A 21,721-nucleotide genomic window follows, 5' to 3' on the forward strand; every position below is an offset into this window, starting at 1 on the left:
TTTTGATGTCTAAAATGACCCAAAAATGAGGGTTTTTCAATATTGCCCTCCATTTCTAATCGTCACACCCATAGACTTTACATGTAAAATAAAAAGGCTCATAAAAATTTAACAGCACCTAGTTCGGATGTAAACTCACAAAATGCTTTTTGAGTGATTACAAAGATAATTAAATACTTTTCATGCGGGGGCTATGTGGAAATTTTTAAAATGTATTCCTTGTATACGAGCAGCATATCAATGATCAGATCAGATTATAACAGCGTAACAAGTAACCAAAAGAGGGCGCGGGCATACAGGATTACCTAACGGTGCATCGCAGTACGATCGACGATTATAATCGTTAAAAAATGATGTGTTGCCCTCTCACCTTTGTTTCCAATGGACATTTTATTGTGAAATTTCATTGTACAAGGAATACATTAAAAAAATTTCACAATAAAATGTCCATTGGAAACAAAGGTTCCCCCCTTAGGAGGGTCAAACATTTTCAGCCCCCCCCCCCCCCCTTTTTGTTTGCACTGATCAGCCCCCCCCCCCTAACAAGTGTTTATGAACGGACCCTTATTAAAAAATCTTTTTCAACTTGAAGGTGTAGAGGGGAACCCTTATGTCATAAAAAAGAGTTAATTAGAAATATAATTGGTTTTATTTGGACGCAGCTCGCAGTGGTTCACTCTGAAAAATGCCCAAAGTTAGGGCCTATCCCATTTTACGGTATTTTGTCTTAAATACACGGCTTTCGGCTGAACCACTAGCAGACTATGGCAGCACATCTGATAATAATAAAGGTACCAAAATCTGAATTTTGATGATTTATGCATCATCTCGATGATTTATGCCTACTGAACATCTTTAATTCTGTGGACTGTACACAGACTGTTCCTTTTAAAGGGAATTTTTATGCCGGCGATTTCTGGATTACAAAAGGCTGACATCCTTCCGGGAAAATTGTCTCACATGCATGCATGATGCTCAACAAAGAGTGAACTTTGATTGGATAAATTTGCTAATTAAAAGAAGGGTATTATTTTAGATCAAAGATTCATATCAAGTACGTACGGTGAGTAGTAGTTACTAATGCATATGTGAAATATATTCTTAATGTGACTTGCAGAAAGGGAAGTTTGCTTTCCGAATGGCAGTGAGTATTAACAACATTGCAATTGCATGATTGCAATTCATGAATTCAGTAACTAATTGGCTTGCAATTGCATGCTAAGACAATGTAGATAAGATGTTCAAAGGCAGCCTTCATGCATGCATGCATGAACGTGATCCAGATATTATGATCATGACATAGTTTCATACTACCAGAACACTGAGAACACGATCATGTCAGAAATTAATATTTTGTTCTGCCGGGTCTGATTAGAATGCTGGACGGTTCGCACCCTTTCAATTTCGGACCGTGCACTTTCGCCCCCTTTCTATTTCGCACCCGTGCACTTTCGCGCCCCTTTTTATACCGCTGGTATTGTGCTGCTGTTGATTGATGCACGATCGATTGCTTGAACTCCCGGCGGTGCGGCGTAGTATGTTTATAGTGCTGGGGCCGTCGGGTATGCAGTTATTAAGTCACGATAAACCCGGGAATGAAGGAAAGAAAGGATATTTTATAACAAAATAGAGGAACGATTTTTTTTTCTCAGTATATATTACAGGCCAGATATTTTAGCAGCAGGCTTACCCAAAATAATGAAATAATTAGAATTCAATGATAAAAATAGTAATAATAATAAATAGTAATAATAATAATAAATTTATATTTAATTATTAATTATATTGTATAAAAACAGTGAAAATTTGTTCCAACTGACGACCAAAGGATGTATCCAAAAGGATACAAGTGTCAACAAGCAATGGATAAAATTAAAAACAATGAAAGTATGACACAACATCCAATGGGGTAGTAACACAAAACATATAAACAAAGTTAATTTAATAATATAATATGATGATAATAATAATAATAATATGATAATAATAATAATAACTAGGCGGTTACCCATATTTGGCGGTTCTCGGCTGGGCGCGATTACCTGGCTGATGGTGACTGTACCCACCAAGTATCATGCCCATACGACAGTTTTTACTAATTTGACCTCAGATGACCCTGACGACCCCAAAATGACCTTCCAAAAATTTGGCTCTAAATGTTGACTGTGCCCACCAAGTTTCATGCCCATACGACAATTTTTACTAATTTGACCTCAGATGACCCGTGGGTGACCTTGGATGACCCCAAATGACCTTCCAAAAATTTGGCTCTCAATGTTGTTTATACCCATTAAGTTTCATACTCATACACAAGTTTTGACTAATTTGACCTCAAATGACCTGTGGATGACCTTGGATGACTCCAAAATGACCTTTCAAAATTTTGGCTCTAAATGTTGTCTGTACCCACCAAGTTTCATGCCCGTATGACAGTTTTTGGTAATTTGACCTCAGATGACCCCTGGGTGACCTCGGGTGACCCCTTAATGACCTTCCAAAATTTTAGCTCTAAATGTTGACTGTACCTACCAAGTTTCATGCCCATACGACAGTTTTTAGTAATTTGACCTCAGATGACCCCTGGGAGGGGGCCCCGGGGTCAGATGACTTAACGAACATAAACCTCTTCTTGCTAAGACAGAACTACACCCACCCACCGAAGTTTGAGCCCGTATGACCAAGTTTCATGCCCATATGACAGTTTTTAGTAATTTGACCTCAGATGACCCCTGGGAGGGGGCCCCGGGTCACATGACTTAACGAACATAAACTTCTTCTTGCCAGGACAGAACTACACCCACCCACCGAGTTTGAGCCCTGTGCGACCTACCACGGCCTCACATTAGCAGTCACAGACAAACAGACAGACAAACAGAGAATAGCGTATTATAATATAGATAATAACAATGTTAATAATATAAACAGACAATCAACACTCAAAAGTCAACCAATACTATACACATACAACACCCCACTGTACCGCCGGGAGTTGAAGCGATCGATCGTGCATCATCAATCAACAGCAGCACATTACCCGCGGTTTAAAAAGGGGGCGAAAGTGCACGGGTGCGAAATTGAAAGGGGGCGAAAGTGCACGGGTCCGAAATTGAAAGGGTGCGAACCGTCCTGTTTCCTCTGATTATTCTGACTATAGCCAAAATAACAATTTCTCGATCATGAGAGGATGTACCTTCTGCGTCAGCGTACTTTTCATAGAATAACACGATCTCGCGACCTGCATGACCGAACCTTGACCTTGCCTAGCAACGACCGTGTGATTGGTCAATTCTCAAAAGCTGTGTTTGCGCCGTAGCGCCGGTAATTGCGTAGTACGCCGGGCGCAAATAACTGTGCGTGCACTCAAGTTGGCTCTCATGATCGAGAATTTAATATTTTGGCTATAGTTTCATACAGCATTTATGTACTAGTAAGAGGCTAGCCAGTAGTAGATACAGACTTTAAGGTACATATTTCGAGGTGCATAAGTACAGACACAAAATTTGTGTCATAACAAACACCAAATTGGTGTCGATGACCTGACATGCATGCATTCTTTTGTGATGGTCTTTCAATTTGTGCCGAGTGTCCTTGGCAGACTTGACTATGCTTCAGTGGTCATGAAAGGATTCAATAGATAACCTCTGCCCCACTAATCCCCAGCTATTGTCTGAAATTGCACCTCGGAAGATATATTATAACAACTCAGTCCCTCAAATGATAGTCATATAACGACCAAAAGATAAATGACTGACTATCATTGAGGACTGAGTTCCGCAGTCTAAGCCAGTAGCTAGGTATTCTGTCGGTCCAACATCCGGGCTATCTCTAGTCTCGGGCCCAAACTGCATGTGGCTCACGGTTTGTTATAAACAACAGATAACCGGCTGTGAAGGAGGCTACATAGCGATGTTGTTGGAGTGACATTCAATTTCGGAAAAAACCACACTCTACCATGGAATTTAATTTTAAGTTTGACAGTATATAAGGCCAAGTAAAAAAATAAAACATGTTTCACGTCCGGGTTTTCGAAAAAAAGGAGGAAGAGAAGAGGGGGCTTTTTATTTTCTATTTTTTATCGCAAAATTGGTGTAAATACCCATACTTAGAGCTGTTTTAGCATATACAATAATGCCTGGAAAAAGGAGGAGGCCCTTTTTTATTTGTTGTTCTGAGAGTTACACCCCAAATGATCACAAAACCTTCCTAAAGTGTTTCTTGTATCTTAACAAGGCTATAGATTGCATCCCAACTTCCTAGACATATTTTTTGAAAAGTTGTAACTGAATTTCAAAAATAAAATATATTTGAGGAAACCTCAAAAAGGAAGCGGAGGGGACGTGAAACATGTTTATTTTTTTATTTGGCCTAAACGGTAAATCAAGTAAGTTTCTTCCACTCTGAAGATTTAGAAACGGTTGTTTGATTCCACTGACTATTTGCGATCGAAATTTACATAACACCAATGACAGATATCATCAACAAAAATCGAATCAGGGACTTGTTTTCACTCGACCGTGAGTCGCATCATCAACCGGAAGTGACGTGGCACAGACCGACAGAATGCTAGGTGAATTCAAATTTGCCATCAAACTGCATTATTTTCCCGGTGTTGTCACTGCCTATGCAAAGGCGTAACGCATGATCGCTCCCAAAGTCAAAAATACCCCCTATTTTGCTTGCGGTTTCAAGAACATTTTCAGCATTTGTTACCCCTATTTTACACAAAAACGGGTACAAATTAGCCTTGAAAATTACCCCTATTTTAGCATTTCAAGTACACTTTTACAAAAGCACCCTTTTAACATTTCAAGAACACACACCAAGAACACAGTTGCCAAACTAGGAAGTCCCTAGTAATGTAATCGGTGTAAACAAACCCCAGAAACAAACCGAGTGAGTTGCTGAATGTTGGGAAGGCACAAAAGTTTCACAAAACTTGAAATCCGGGAGTAAACTGAGCAAGAAATGTTAAAAATTTCTTGGGATTTCAACATTCTCAGATTCACAAAAATATACCCTATTTTTTAATTTCGAGTACACCGTCGTCAAAAACAACCCTATTTTTTAAATATCGCGTACATTTTATGTTCGCGAACATAGTTTAAAAATAACCCCTTTTTTCTCGAAATTGGGAACGATCATGCGTACACATTGTCAATATTAGTGATGACACCGGGATTATTTTACATATCAAATTAAAGCCCTTGAGTAAAGAAAGCCAAAACTGAAAACATTTTTGTCATAGCACTTTCCGTAACAAAGTTACATCTTGTCAAAGATTGACTTTCATCAAAAAGATTCTGCTAGTGCTAGCAAAATTCCCCAAAACAGCATTTAGGGGTGTTTCTAGATCTTAGTCTCATGGCGATAGCAGCTTTTTTTAATGGCTCTACATGGACTATACATGTAGTCTGTCGTCACGTACCAACGAAGAAGAAGAAGAACTGCTATCAAAATCCCTCTAAAATTCCATGTGCGACTTGATTATCACCATTAAAAATCATATATTTGGGTCAAGTGAAGTATAGAAAACATATTTATGTAGGTTTCCTTCACCGACCTATTCTCAAAAAAAATTCAAATTTCTATGTAAATATGCATTGTGTTTGGGCCCCGGTCTCGGCGAATTTCGCTGACTAGCAAATGTGTTAACTAAGGTTTGCCTGGGATACCTACAGTAGCCACAGGCATGCGCATGATGCAGGAGATGATCAGCATGTGGTGGTATGACTATGACTATGTTCAGAAGATCATACTATAACTAACATTCCCAACGGATTTAATATCATAATTTTTCAGATTATGATAATATGTCGGAACGATCGCAAATCTTAAGTCTCCTATGGCATGCAGCCAGTTTATACGCTCCCTCCACACATGTGGAGGAGCATAACCAAACTGGCTGCGAGAAGACTAACTCTGAGGCCGTGTGCACAGTGCACTCGGCGTCCTAATCCAAAAAGTGTGAGATATTTCGAGTGATAGAGGTGAAGTTTATGATGTTGTTTCTTTGCAAATTTCCAATGTTTTTCGCGTCCAAATGTATTAGAATTAGGAACTTTCATAATGATAGCATATTAACTATTGAGTCATTCCAGCCCAGTTCAATAATTTTGGCACCATACCAGTGTTTACTCAGAGGCCGTATGTCTCAATTTTGGCCCAGTGAAAATTATTTTTGGCCCACACAAATTTGTAATGCTGTATTACAATTAGTCAATTTGGGGAATTACTGAGCCAAAATTGGGCCAATTTGGGAAGAAAATGTTTCATTTGGCGCACCCAATTTCCAGAGAGAGTAAACACTGCACCATACCTCTTAGATTTTGCTCAAATTTGGTATAAAGGTGCATTCAAGTTTAACTAAGATAAGTCCGAAAGGAAAAATTCGAATTCACTTGCATTTTCTACTTCTGGCTCGTCAAAGATCGTCCGTCAAGGCCAAAAATGGGTTTTTTCTATGTTCAAAAGAAAAGGCACTTTGAATGTGCTATATATGCTTACATCTACAGCCTATAACCTTCTTTTTTGGTGGATTGGTAAAACTGGTGATACACATGATGAAGAAAAAACAACGAGCTCTGTCATTGCTTTTGTTTATATTTTACGGGGGGCCAAACTTGGCCCCCTGAAAAGTCTCAAAGTTTGACTTGTCATTTTTAGAGGCCCAGGGTGATTAAATAAAGACCAATATTAGTGTATATTTGATGTAGTTGCATTCTTTAGTTGCCCATGGCAAGATTCAGGCACATTTGAAACTTTTTTGTGACCCCCATAGTCGGACCGGGGCCCCCAATATCGCTCCAGCCCATTTTTTGATCAAAATGAACCATTTTCGAGGGGGGAAAATGCAATATGGGATAGGTGGTAGATTTTTTTAACTAGATATTCTTAATCTATGGGACTCAATATTATTAAGGAATCAAAAACTTTTCTAGGGTCTTGCATCATTAGATATGAAATCGCACACTCAAAATGGGATTAGAGACCGAAAATTAGACCATTGTATCATGGCTCGCAACATAAAGCCATTTAATTTGAACAACTAGTGACAATGAAGGGTGACTAGGTGTTGCTAAATAGCATTTTTGTGTTGTATGTTGATCATATAAATAGAGTAAAAGTATTGGATGCTTGGGGTACTTACATTTTTAGATTGGCCTCCCTTAATTAGGCTCAAAATCCTGCACACGCCCCAAAATGGCCCAAATTATTGTGAACTCGAACAATATGTCTTTTCCCTCAGCCACCATGTAAACACAAGGATGAAAAAGTGTTGCTGTTGGCATATTATGGTTTTATATAGATCAAATAAAGATAACATAAAGGATGGGATGTCTTGGGATACTTAAATTCTGAATTCAGACCCCCTAAAAAGGGTAGAAATCCCACAAATCGCCCATTTTGTAACAATCTCTACGATTGTTTGATGTCTGTAGAATTGGCTTCATTATTAAGTGAATGCAAACTATAGATGGCGCTATTTATCCTAAATCATAATTTCTTTATTTGCAAGGGGTAGGTAATTAATACTGGTATTAAAACAGCTGTAATAGGTGAAACAAGCAACAAGGAAATTTTATAAACATATTTTATCAAACAATAAAAGGAACTGTTTGTATTAAAAGCTTGAAACAGTAATTTCCAGTAACTAAATAGCGCCACCAATTTTGTCATTAATAGATACATTATTATATATACGACTCTATTTTATCATTTTGGAAGAAAAAAAGAAAAATCTAAAAATTATCGTATATTAAGGCTTTAAGGCTACTCGACTCGCTCACACGACTCAAGCTCTATATACTGTAGGTATGAAAGGCAAACATCAGTTAACACGATTCCAAAATCGGCCCGATCAGATTCGATGCAGCTTCTTTTTTTTAAAGCTAGCATGCTAGTGCCCTTGCCAAGTGCAGAATTCATTGATTTAGATGGTCACAAAGTTGTTGTTTTAGTTTTACTGGATTTTCTGACAATAGTGACATAAAAAATCTAACTAAAACGTGCAAGAAGAGAATGAAAGAAAAAGAATGAAGGGAATGGAGAAAGAAAGGAAAGGAAGAGGAAGAAAGAAAGGAAAGCAACAATGAAAGAAAGAAAGGGGAAGGGAGAAACAAATGGAAGAGAAAGAAAGGAAGAGAAGACTGAGTGAAAGAAAAAAAGATGGATCAAAGGGAAAGGAAAGGGGTGAAGGGATAAAAGAATGGGAAGGGAGAAAAAATGGGGAAAGGAAGAAATGGGAAAGGGAGAAAGAAAGGAAAACGAAAAGACAGAAAGGGGGGAGGAAGGAAGTGAAAGAAACAAAGGAAAAGGGAAGAAACAAAGAAAGAAAGAAAGGAAGGGGAAGGGGAGAAAAAAGAAGGAAATGAGAAAGAAAAGGGAAAGAATGAAAGAAAGACAGGGAAGGTAGAAAAAGAAAGAAAAGGTGAAAGAATGAATGAAAGAAGTGAAGGGAGAAAGTAAGGGAAAAAAGAAAAAAGGGAAGAAAAAAACAAGGGCCTAAATCATACAAAACATAAATACACTGCCTTGTAAACATAAAATTAATTACTAATATTATTTTACATAAATCATGGGATGCAGCCTGCAAAACAAAACAGCATATAGTCTCATACATGTATGTAGAATACTTAGCTTTTCATGAAATATGGAACTGCTTTTGAAATCCCTCTGGAATTGAGTGTGCGGTTCTTACATCACACAAATAATTTATAAGCGAATGTCCATTAATGTATATAATTATATATTCATTTCTTTTTCCTTGTTTTTTAAAATCATACATTTATAGCTTTGAAACACAGAAAATGGCAGATGAAATTAAGATAGATGAATTTAAGGCAGATGAGATCGACTTGCAAGAACCAGAGGAGTCGCAAGAACCCACACCTAATCCACTAGCCGGCCAGGGCGATGACATAACACCAGATCAAGATGGTGGTGTATTGAAAGCTGTGAAAACTGAAGGAGTAGGTGATGATGGCCCTATGAAAGGAGATACAGTGTATGTGCATTATGTGGGCACTCTAGTAGATGGCGCAAAGTTTGATTCCAGTAGAGATCGAGGAGAGAAATTCTCATTCAAACTTGGAAAAGGTAAATGGTTGCTTTCAGTTCTTGTTTATAATTTACCATAAAAAATATTAAAAAGTGTTGTTATTAATTATGATCTTAAAAAAGGTCCTTAAGGACAACTGGAAAAATGCAATGCTTGTACATTTATTTGGGTATGGTGTAGCATGCCTGCTAAACATGGCTGATCCAGGAATTTGCAAAAGGGAGGTGGACAATTGGAGGTCCAGATCATACATGAGGGGTAGGGTGTTGTATGTCCAATTTTGATGGCATGTTATTGTAGCCTTTTACGTGGACAAGAACGCAATGTAAGAATCAATTTTCCATTATCCGGATCACATCACCAAATATTATGAAGGGTGACCATTGATTAGTCTACCGGTCTGCAACATAATATTTTTTCATGTATTATGTACCCCATGTCTGTTTGAAGACACTATTCATATAAAAACTCAAGGACATTTGGTGCGGACTGGGAGGTCAATTGGGGATTCGCCACACCTTTTGTGCTTCTTTCACTGTTTATATGGCATCGGCAACACTGACCAAGCGAGATGGGTTCAAATGCGGTTTTCTTGCAAGGTCAAACAGATCTGTGACCCATATCATATTGTTTTTATATTGATCTCTTTCAGGTGAAGTTATCAAGGGTTGGGATATTGGGGTAGCTTCCATGAAGAGAGGAGAAGTAGCGGTATTGACCTGCAAACCACAATATGCCTATGGTAACAGACGTAAGTACACATACATTCACATTTCGATTTATTTATCAAACAATGTCAGGTAAAATTCATTTTAGGCATTTATACCCCTGCTGCGAAGCAATTGCTATCTAAAGTGAATTTTCTTTTGCGATATGTGTTGTGTATCGAGCGGATACAAGAGCCTAAACTGCACAGTCTAAGTGATAAGCATTAAGCAATTATACTGATGGCTGATCAATGATTGTGACAACAGTATGTTTGACCAATTGATCATTGGCGCATGGAAGGAGATGAGACGCGATTAATCATTACCCTTGTGTTCCCAGACCTTGGAAGTATTAAAAAAATTAACTCTCTGTATGATGATATCACTCACAGCTGGACATGTCAAATTTGTCAGATTTTGAAAAGGATCTTATCCCTCCTATATTTCATTTAGTCATCTATTTATTGTTCCTTTCAAGAGTGGCTTCTTGTAGATTTTGAATTTTTCCAAAATATGAAAATTAGAAAACATTTTGCAAATCATTACTGTTAATGACATGCAGGCTGTAAAAAATGTTCCAAATATTTGTGACATTGCCAACACAGGTCTAATTATCTACATTTACAGCTCATCTTTAGTGATGGGCTATGGAACTTAGTGACAATGCTGTATTTTAGCCTTCTTGATTGAGCTGGCAAAAAGCAACAAATACACCATTTAGTGCTGTAAGAGAGTCCCCTTTGAAATGGTTTAAAAGTACTGAGTTAAAGGTTCTGATTAGCTCAAGTGAAAAGTTTACTCTATAATTATGTAACTCCAATGTTTGTTTGCCGTAGACAGCGTGCATTTAATTTTTTTTGAGCAAGTGTACCACATTTGGTTAGATTCAGAGTGTTATTTGAATGTAAAAAAAATGGAGTGAAAACAAAATCACAAAGTTATTAAAATAATAAAAATCAACCCATCAGTACTGCACAAACTTAAAATTATTTGTTTTAATTAGAAAATGCATGTTGCATTTCGGATTTCAGTCCACCAAGAAACAAACTTTTATGGCCTAAATTGTCAAAGAATTTAATCAGATTCTTCTCCATTTGTGACATGTGTTTAACAATCATTTATTTCCCTGTATCATTTAATTTCTCAGAACAAGGTAAAATTCCACCCAATTCCACGCTAGTATTTGAAGTGGAACTATTCGATTGGACGGGAGAGGACATATCTGAAGACAAAGATGGCAGTATAATAAAGAGAATAATAACGTCAGGAGAAGGTTTTGACAACCCCACTGAAGATTCCACAGTCCAAGGTTAGTTGGCATGTATGCATGCCAGACACAAACACACACCCACCACCTATGTGTAAGCAATGGCAAGCAAGTGTGTCATCCCTCTTGATTGATGTCCATGGCTCCTGTATGTCCACTGAGATTTCTCATCCTCTTTTACTGGTGTGTAAAAACACACATGGTGTCCCCGATGGTGTCAGGGTTTGCTGGACCACTGGAAGGGACGGTGGGTAATGCTGGTTTACTATGCATGCAGCCTTTATTACAGAATACCAAATTTGATTAGAGAACATGTTCTACCACTGATGTCAGGGAGCACCTACTCTATTCACAGTGGTGGAAAAAGTCTCCTCTCTTGCTCTGTACATATCAGGAATTATAAGATTTTGAACTCTTACACTCAGCCAGCTTTTGTAACAGAAAATTTGGGACACAATGTAATGCATAACCTAATTAAATTTTCATGTTTTACATTGATTTTTTAGTTTTCATTTTTGATAATCTTTTTTTTCTTTCTCCAGTTTCTCTAATTGGTCGTCATGAAGAAAAAGTTTTTGATGAGAGAGATGTCAGCTTTGTAATCGGAGAATGTAAGTATCACATAGTAGAAAAAAATTGTGCAGAGTACTTTTTTCTTGCTCTCTCTATTATATATAGAATTTTCAACAACTCTTCCTATACCTTTGTACAGGAGCCAACCGTTGTTAAACCGTGATGAACCCACACTTTTACTGAAGCGTATACGTGAACGCGCAGCGAGACTACGCGTACGCGAGAGCGCCAGAAAATTCGTCATGCCTGGAACCTTTGTGCGTATGCCAGCTTACAAGTTGAATTCAGTATTTTTCAGGTAGCGGCTAAACATTGCCGTTTTATTCTGTAGTTTTATTGCTGATATCAAAAGAGAAATCATCGAAGTTTTTGTAAGGCTGAGTGGCAATGATTAACTGACATTCCTCGTAAAATAATCGTGAATTATACGATATTTAGCTTCTTTTCGTTGTTGAAAGGGATTCAATCATGTTTCACCGTTGTTCATCACCGTTTAACAACTTCGCGTCCGGCAGCGTCTGCGTGAGTTTACTTCGCTCGGGCAGCTAAAGCTGCCCTCGCGAAGTAAACCACGCAGACGGGCCGCCAGGCCTCCAAAAACCGCGGGAACGGCGTTCCCAGAAAGGTCACAGAGGTCACAGAAAAAAATTGCAAAAAAAAAAAAAAAAAAAAAAAATTTTTTTTTTTTAATTTTTATTCAAAAGTTTTCGGCGACCTTGGAGAACCACTGGACCTATTATGAAATTTCAGGATCATTCACAGTTAATTTTAAAAAAGGAAAAAAAAAGGTAAAAAAATTGCAGTTTGTTATCCTGTATATGCAAACCATTAACTAATGTTTATTTCTTCATCTATCACATATTATAGATGCCTTGGTTTTCCATGCATTTATAATATGTGCATATTAAGAATAACAAACTGTAATTTTTTCGTTTTTTTTTTCCATTTTTTTTTTTTCAAATTATCTGTGAATAATCCTAGCCCTTCAGAATAGGTCCAGTGGTTCTTCAAAGTTGCAGAATACTTCTAAAAAAATGTTTAAAAATAAATAAAAAATTGTTTTTTGAATTTTTTTACCGACATCCGACATCCAATAATCGGTGACAGTAGGCTAATACTTTGAAATTTTAAGTTGTGTTTAGGACTTCGCGCTCGTGATGTCCGCTATGCGCACATAGGCCTATTTCAATTATTTCACAGAAAATTTACAGCACTTGTCATTAAGTTCCCAGACAGCAGAAAATTTTCTGGAGGCCTGGCGGCCGCATCGTTGTTAAACAGTGATGAACAACGGTGAAACATGATTGAATCCCTAAATATGTACAAAACTGCAAACATGACAAATAATGCCAAGAAATCAGGTTAAAAAGAAACTTCACAAAACATATTTAAACACATTGTATGTTGTGGATTAAAAGTGATGCTATTTTCATCCCCAATTTGGCAAAATGTCCATACCATGTATTCCAGAAAATTCTGCGGAATTTCACAACTTTATTTCGTTCCATTGTACTTAAATATGTTTGTCCGTTTCTTGTTGTATTTGTACAGGCGGAGACCAAAATGTAATAGAAGGCATTGAAATGGGAGTGAAAGAAATGCAGAAAGGAGAAAAATGTCACTTGATGATCAAGCCCAAATATGCCTTTGGTGCAGAGGGTAACAAAGAATTCAACATTCCTCCAGACAGCATAGTGGAGTATGATATCACACTCACATCATTTGAGAAGGTTAGCTTTAAATTATTAATGAATACTTCATTTCTGATTAACAGTGTAATTGTCTTACGCTATGGAATAGAGTAAGACAGTAAAACTGCTGCTGTCCATCCCTGTGTGTGTGATTTTATGCTTGTTCTCAATCATGTGTTTGTAGTCACTATTAAACAGGAATAAATGTAATAAAGTTGGTATCATTGTGTGATTTATATAAGTTATGTATGTGAAGTTGAAACTATGAATTTTAATTTAACCAGGGTTCATGAGAAAATCAGGAAGTGAGAAAACTCGAAACTTAATGCTGATGAATGTTTCATGCCATAATGTTCTTGGTTGAGCAGCCTGCATGTGTGCACAGTCACACTTGAATCGACGGATGTCCTAGTTTTCATTATGTTTTTACAGCCAATAGTACAGGGGTTTAAGAAAAGGATACAGTCATATTGCAATTTGAAAAATTGCAGTTGGATCGAGATGAGGTAGGGTGAAGTTTGGGGTTACCCTAATAATAGACATATCAAGCTAGTGGTGGCTTAGAGGAAATACAAGTTTTCCAAAATAATACATAAATATAATAACTTCCATTCCCCAAGATAATCACTCAGAGACACCCATCTCATTCCAAAACAAACCGCACAACATAAGTGTTGTGCAAGCCAGTGATCTCCTTCCAATACAAACCGGTACTACACCCCTCGATAAATTTGTGTCTATTTTTGCATTTTTCTCTAATAATAACACAGTGGTAACAAAAGTTATGTATATTATAGGGGTAAGAAATCCAATTACTACACTGGAATTTCAGTGACCCAAGACAAGCGGTTTGTTATTTATGATCAGAAATAAGGTACCGCTAGGATGTTTCTCGTTTCCTATCATATATACTGAACCGCTTGTCTTGAGTCACTGAAATTTCAGTGTAGTAATTAGATTCCTTGCCCCAATAATATACATAACTTTTGTTACCAGTGTGTAATTATTTTTTGAGAAAAATTCAAAAATAGTCACAAATTTACCACATGGGTGTAGTACCCCCTTAAGCAGTCTACTTGTTATTCCATAAAATTGAAAGAAAGTATGTGCAATGTGTCTTTGTCTTTAAATGTGCAGTATGTTTTTGTCTCTAAAGGGTCACCATACATTGTACCTTTCAAGAAGTTCTGTCACATGCCACACATGAAGGGTCTGTCTGGCGTTTGTCGGTATCCTTTGTTTCACAAAACTAAATGAATAGGTTATCCCTCTATGTATGAAATAGTAGAATTGATTGACTGACTTTTAATCATTGTGTGTGAAATTATTTCTTCCTTAGGCCAAAGAGTCCTGGGAGATGGATAGTGGTGAGAGGTTAACGGCAGCAGAAAGCTCTAAAGCAAAGGGAACAACTTATTTCAAGGTAAATCTCATGTCCATCATCTCTCAGTCTTTTCTAAAAAGCTGTATTTGGGGATAATTGTTAACAAGTGGGAAGAAATGTAATGAGTCTTTATGAAATGCAAAGAAAAGCTCGGGTAAATTGCTAGGGTCAAAAAATAGGAAGCGGTGGAGATCGAACCAGCACACTCAGGATTTCCGGTCTAGAGCTTATGCCATACTGAACTACAGCGGATTGCAGCAGATGAATCTTACATTACCAGTCATGATCAATACCGCTATCAAGTGTCTCAGCAGCCAAATACAATACTTTAGTTACATTAGGTGACCTAAATCTGTTACCTTAGCAGGTTGTTAGACAATGTGAGACCACATTAATATATGAAAGGGTCTTTATGAAATGAACAAACAACTTGTAACCAGGAACCGTATTCGTTCCAATAAGCGCCCATGACCCAATAAGCGCCCACCCAGGGTATTTTCAATTTGCTAAAGGGTACCATTAATGTAGAAGTGACAGATAGACGTCGATACAGTGAAATAGCTGGAGGACTACAAGTTCTGTGTAAAGTTGCAATACATTTTCTCCATCAGCAAAGCTACTAGAATGTCTCAGGACCCTTTTATAAGGTACATAAATTCATCTCTAATAAACGCCCCTTGCGAAAAAATCAGGTAACCCAGGTAAAAAATAAGCTCCCACCCAAAATGACTTTGTTAAGCGCCCTGAGCGGTTATTGGAATGAATACGGTATTTTAATTGTTATGTGAATGAATTATGGCATTTGTCTAAATTAGTCATCCAGTGACATTTAAAGGTACCATTAAGAAGGAAATATTTAATGATTATGTCTTTTGCAAGACTCTTCATACTCTCATCTATTTCTTTATATCAATCAAAGAATTCACACAAAATAACAAGAAATTTTAAGTGGAACTTTCAGAATTGATATGTTTTGGTATGATCAGAAGAAAAGACAGCTGTTGTTTATCTATTAGTACAGAAAACAATGTGTTACATTCTCTCTTTTGACTATGGTAACTTACAAGCTTTTGCAGAGGTAAACTAACACAATCTTTTTTTTTTACTTTTTTTTTTTTTGAGGTTTGTACACTACATATGTGGTGAAAAAAGTCCATGTATGTTGAATTTTCTAATTTTGTCAACTAATATTCATTTTCAGGGTGGTAGATACCAAGAAGCCATCAAACATTACAAGAAAGTTGTCAATTATCTGGACTATGACTCTGAGTTCTCAGACGAGCAGAAAGCTAAGGCCAAACCTCTCCTTCTTGCTGGACATCTTAACTGTGCCATGTCACACCTTAAAGTAGATGATTACATGGAAGCAATCAGGTCATGTGATAAGGTAGGTCACATCTGTTTTGTTCTCATTTGACCACACTCTTTCCCTGTGCACACTGTGTTTTTCTCTGTATGGAGGCATTTGTTTTGCCTGTCCAACAGGGGACATGAATGAGAAAAATTTGCTTGTTATTGTGGTGTGATCAAGCAAAATCAGTTGGACATATTCAATTTTCAGTTTCTTATAAGTCTCTAAACAGCATTTGCAAAGCTACATTTTGCAGAAGACCCCGTTGAATTTGGACAACCATTTCAAAAGATGTGAGCAATTGAGTTTCCGAAACAATAGGAAACACGTGTATAGAAAATATAGACTGATTTTGCTTGATCACATCACAATTGGGGATACACAGCCAAACAGGGATATCCCCTTCCATAAAGGGCTTTAACGCTACATGATTAGTTTCATCTAAACTGTGTGGGGGGTGAACTTGGTGACATTTTTGTAATGTTTTGACACAGATGTTATTGAGGAATCCCCAAAATCAGGTGTGTTAACTCATCGCCAACTGGGGATGTCCTCAGTTAAGGGTAAATGCAGGTATTTTAATCAATGATTCAAATATATATCTCTTGTCCATACGGAGCTTGAAATGCAAGTAGTAAGTATTTTTTTTAAGTTGAAAAGGTAATGGACATATAGGTTTGTACGTGACAGACGACTTGATTTGACTTGTTACTTGTGGATTGGTAAATCAGGAATCTGGGGTCTACCTGCTGATTGCCATCAGTGAGCCCTAAAGTGGTTCAATAATAATAGCCTATTTTGAGCCCAGAAAGTGGTTAAATATGGCCTATTTTGAATCCAATTTCATTGGTCAATATTTAGCCTATTATTTATGACTCAACTTTTTTCTTTCTGTGGAGGACACATACATAACTAAGTATTTTAACATCCCTACCTTACAGGCATTGGAGGTGGATGAGAGCAACGAGAAAGGCCTCTTCCGTCGTGGACAAGCGAGAGCAGCCATGAAAGACTGGGAGTTGGCCAAGGTTGATTTTTCCAAAGTGTTAGAGCATGATCCCAACAACAAGGCAGCTAAGAATCAAGTGGCAATATGCGCTCACCACATCAAACAATTCAAAGAAAAAGAGAGGAAAATGTACAGTAACATGTTTAGTAAATTCACCGCACCGCCTGTAGTAGTTAAGGTATGTTATGCTCTGTGTTTCTTGTCCCTGTAACTAGACATGCTAGTGTCGTCATTGATATCAGGGGAGAGTATAATTTCCCAAAAGATGCTTAAATAGGGTATTTGTTTTGCTGTCTAAATTCTTGAGTGACAGCTCAAAATAGACAAGGGCAAAGGCGATTCCCCCCCCCCCCAAATAAAATTACGGGGGCGATTATTTTTTAATAGAAGGTAGTCCTCAAAAAGGAATTATTTTAAGGCTTGTGAGTCAAAATAAATAAGGTATTTAGCCCCCGAATTCCTGAAAGTAGCCCTCTAAAGTTTAATTACGGGGGTCCTCTTTTAACATGCAAGCTGCAAACAAGTATGGTTTGCTGGGTGCATGGTGAAATAACCAAGAGTTACAAAATACTATTTTCAAACATGATGGCGTGAACGCTCTACGTGTAATTTCCTCAGAGATTCACTCAAAATATTAACAGCAATGAAAGATGATTAATTGCATTGTTTACTTTTTGTTGAATCCAAATAGCCAAAAGAAAGCCAGGAGGATGTATTTGCTACCAAGATTGAACATTTTAACGGAGGTGCACAAGATGGGGAGCTGAAAGATGACGGGTCATCAGTAGATGGTGAGAAGGTAGAAGAGGGATCAACAGAGACAACAGAGGAGCAAGGAGGAGGGGATGCGCCACCGGTAGTGGAAGCAACAACAGAAAGTGTGCAACCGATGGAGTCATGATCCAAACCTTTTAAAATGGCCAATGTGAACTGAAAGAAACGTGTGCGACTATTATTTTTTTATTATTGTTGGTGAGAATTTGCTTGTTATCAAGTTTAATGACTGAGATATAGTTACAATGTAATACAGTTAAAAAAACTGTATCTCTATTGGAAGTGGATGGTGATGACAGAAATACGATGAAACTCAGCTCAGAAGAGCAGCAAGAAGATATGTGACCCCTTTCAGCAAAATATACCTCTAATTAGCCTGGCATGTTCTGTGAAATAAGCTCAATTTAAATATGAGGAGGAAATATCATAATTTGTCATAATTTTTATATTATCTTTAATCAATCATCCAAAGCAAATCTCACTTTTATTTAAATACCCGCAAGAGGCTCAAGGTATATTTTGCTGCAATGGGACTCACTATCATATGACCTCAGAGCTACTTTTATCACCAGAAGAATCATTGTGTTTTTTGTTCTGATACTGAGGAAGCTGAAAACTTCATTGCTTTAAAAATATGTTTTGTAGTTGAGTGGATATAAACAGAACTTTCATAAGCAGTCGCAGGCAACAAGGTGATGAACAAGCATTTCTTTGTTATCATTAAAAATGTGTGACTTAATTGGTGTAATCCCGAGAGGTCAGGCAGTCCATTATGATCATATATTATACTTTTTTTATACCCAGGGCAAATGAATCTTAAACAATTAAAGACAATGCCAATCGAGTGACCTTAATACAGAGGGGAAGCCTAAAGATGAAGCTCTAACTCAGTTCATTTTATTTGCATTGCTTATAGCTAATATCCATTATACTGATAACAGTATGGATTAACAGTGGAGGAAACAAAAACAGACAAACAAGATGGCCTTATGTCATGGCAAAAAAGTTTCGTAATATCTTCAAATCCAGTCATTTACATACACATAATGTTAGTATGTAGGACTCTCATATAATAATGTGACTCGACAATCAACTCAGTTGGATTACATGGACTATAATGAATAAATGAACATGGTTAAATTAACATGTTACTAAACTATTATATATTGTAAGGCAGGCTTTGTACTGATATTATTGCTAAAAAGGTTAATAGACATTTTGATGCAGTAGAGGGTAGCAGACTTAGTACACATTCCAAGAGAGCTTGTTTTTTAACTACATGTATTTCAAATTGTTTGGATGACTTTTGGAGAAGTATTTTTTTTCTTGATCAATTTTAAGCTTGGGTCAGACATAAAATAGGCAGAACATAATAAAACATATAAATATCAGCGCATTTTCTAAAACAAGCAAATATGTGTGAACTTGCTGACTACCCAAATTATTATTTGTACACAACATCTACTCAGTAAATTCACCAGGATACTCAGTAAAGTTGCCAAAAGGCAATCATCTGACAGAGAATTTGCCACTTCAGCAGTAAGCACAGTCATTACAGTACAATAAAGTTATTTAGTAAAGTAGAGATGTGGTATGGGAAATAGTTTTTACACCACGGGATATCAAACTTCTGCATTTCCTGACACTGAATTCATCATGCTTGTAAGATGTTCACTTGCCGACTTATTGTTTAGTCTTCCTCTTACTTGTTTGAAATAAGTGAAAGCAAACAAACAATCTTATTGAACACACTCACCTCTGCTACATAAAATATCTTGTTCCTAAGTCCATATAAGGACAGATACAATATATGTATTAGAAATTGGCCTTATGATCATAACATACAGTGGCATAGGGGCATGGGAGCCCCCAATCAAAGTGAAAATTTTGACCTGTGTGCCACAATCGGGTTCACTGCTTCCAATCACATGACTCACACTACGCTTCTGATACCATACAAAGTCAATGTGGCTCTTGGTCAGTTTGTTCCAAATTTTCTTCACACAAGGTAAGACATATTGCATAACAATAGATAAAGCTATGAGTTAATCCTTTGTTAATTGTTGTGCAATATGCATCTTGTATTGAGGTACTTGTACAAATTGACTTGCAATGTATGAGGGTGCACTGGTCATATCCATGACTTCAAGTCCACTTGCTCTATGAAAAAGGACATAAATCCAGGCCCAGTTATAAGTAATTACCCCCTTTGGCCAATGTCACTCCCAGCTGGACAAGCTCACTCCAATGGTAAACCACAGCAGACAAGCCAAAAGATAGAAAATTGTTATGTAATAATGGCATATAACCAACATGGAACCTGTTGACACACTTTTACACCATGTTGATAGCTCTATATAGGGCATCAGCATGGGATAATTGGAGGGATTAGTGGTTTTGATTTTTATTCCTTTTTGGTAGAGCAATTAGACATACCGTATTTCGTCAAATAAACGCCCCCGGGGGCGTTACATTTTCCCAAGGGGGGGCGTTTATTAGAGGTCATTTTTAGCATGACAATTCCCGTTAAAATCATTAGGTAAGCTTAAAAGTCACGCTAAAATGACGAACTATGAACTTTTGACACTGACTTTTGGTTCACTTCCGGGTTGCCGATGCAGATTTTCGCCATTTATTGCTGCTATTATCAACCATGTGAGCAACTTGGTAAGCTTACTACACAAGATAGTATGGAAATATCGGCATTTTTGAAACATCTTGGTTGAAAAAAGTGGTGGGGGCGTTTATTTGAGGGGGGGGCGACTATTTGACGAAATATGGTACTTTTCCTTGTATGAAATATTCATAATAACAGTGCTTTGTGTAAAATTTACTTTTAAAGTATGATGAAGACAATATATACTATAGTACAGGTCATGTTAGATCATCATTGCAAAAGTTCCTTGATTCATTCGATGCAGCTCACAACATTGCAGTGAACACAAAATTATATAACAATAGAAAAATAAAAAAAGGATGCTGAACAATTCAAAAACAATAGAACTGTGGTCTTGGGCCAGTGGTCACTGAGAAGGGGACATCATCTGTGACCAATGATATATAATAAATTATGAAGTTTGGCGAATTTGTAATGCTAAATACTTTTGCAGTCTACTTTATTTCGGGAAATAGGTTTTTTCAATGTAAAGAATAAGGTTGTCTGCACCCCAATAAAACATCAAATTTTGTTTTTAATTATGTTCATAGTGTGATAGATTTCCAGAGCACTTAAAGTCACCTGTAGACTTTATATTCCCTGCTCCACATAATGGTGATAAAAGACTCGGAGATACAGGACAAACTAAGTCAATGGCCATTAAACTCTCTGCTGACCTTTGACTTTGACGGATAGTTTGATGTGCAATGTAAAGTAATTCATATTTGACCCGTATTCTAAATCCCCCTTCCTGGAGATAGCCCCAATTGTTGCGAAGGGCATGGGGGCTAAAATTTGTTATTTAAATTACCCATCAGAATACAAATCCACAGAGAAATTGGATGAAATGGCCAAACAAGTACTATAATTTGCCGTTATCCTCCAATTGAATCATTAGGGAAAAATATTAGCCAATTCAAAATCCAAGATTTCCCCATTTTTTTAAATTGTCGCCCCTAAATATATCAATGTAACCATGTAAAGATTACAAGCACCAAAATATGCAATTAACCTCATTTTGAAACTAACATTAGCCACTGTAAATTCTTAGATGGCACCATTTTTAATATGACCACCAATAAATGATCCCCAGATACCATGATGGCATCGTTCACATATTTTCTATCTCGAGAGATAATTAGCTCGATATAATCAAGTCCAAACCCAGCGTGCCAAAATCCTTTCCTAGTACCCCTTCTCTCCTGTTCTCCCACCCCTCTCTCCTGCCAAAAGTTCCCCTTCCCTCAAATG

At 37.2% G+C, this 21,721-nt stretch overlaps 1 protein-coding gene across 2 annotated transcripts; it reads left to right on the forward strand.

The window, feature by feature from the left end:
- Window positions 1–923: 923 nt before the first annotated feature.
- On the forward strand, window positions 924–20,913 carry LOC140155742 (peptidyl-prolyl cis-trans isomerase FKBP4-like). Of its 2 annotated transcripts, none has more exons than XM_072178687.1 (10): window positions 924–1,063; window positions 8,792–9,096; window positions 9,711–9,809; window positions 10,913–11,074; window positions 11,575–11,643; window positions 13,157–13,335; window positions 14,636–14,719; window positions 15,882–16,067; window positions 16,973–17,218; window positions 17,732–20,913. In XM_072178687.1, the coding sequence occupies exons 2-10, from the start codon at window positions 8,808–8,810 to the stop codon at window positions 17,939–17,941; spliced, it is 1,524 nt and encodes a 507-aa protein (XP_072034788.1). In that variant the 5' UTR covers window positions 924–1,063; window positions 8,792–8,807; the 3' UTR covers window positions 17,942–20,913. The 2 variants fall into 2 exon arrangements, with proteins under 2 accessions (XP_072034788.1, XP_072034789.1); XM_072178688.1 differs by having other exon boundaries at window positions 932–1,054.
- Window positions 20,914–21,721: the final 808 nt, after the last annotated feature.

Source organism: Amphiura filiformis, chromosome 6 (assembly GCF_039555335.1).
Source record: "Amphiura filiformis chromosome 6, Afil_fr2py, whole genome shotgun sequence".
Classification (NCBI taxonomy): domain Eukaryota; kingdom Metazoa; phylum Echinodermata; class Ophiuroidea; order Amphilepidida; family Amphiuridae; genus Amphiura; species Amphiura filiformis.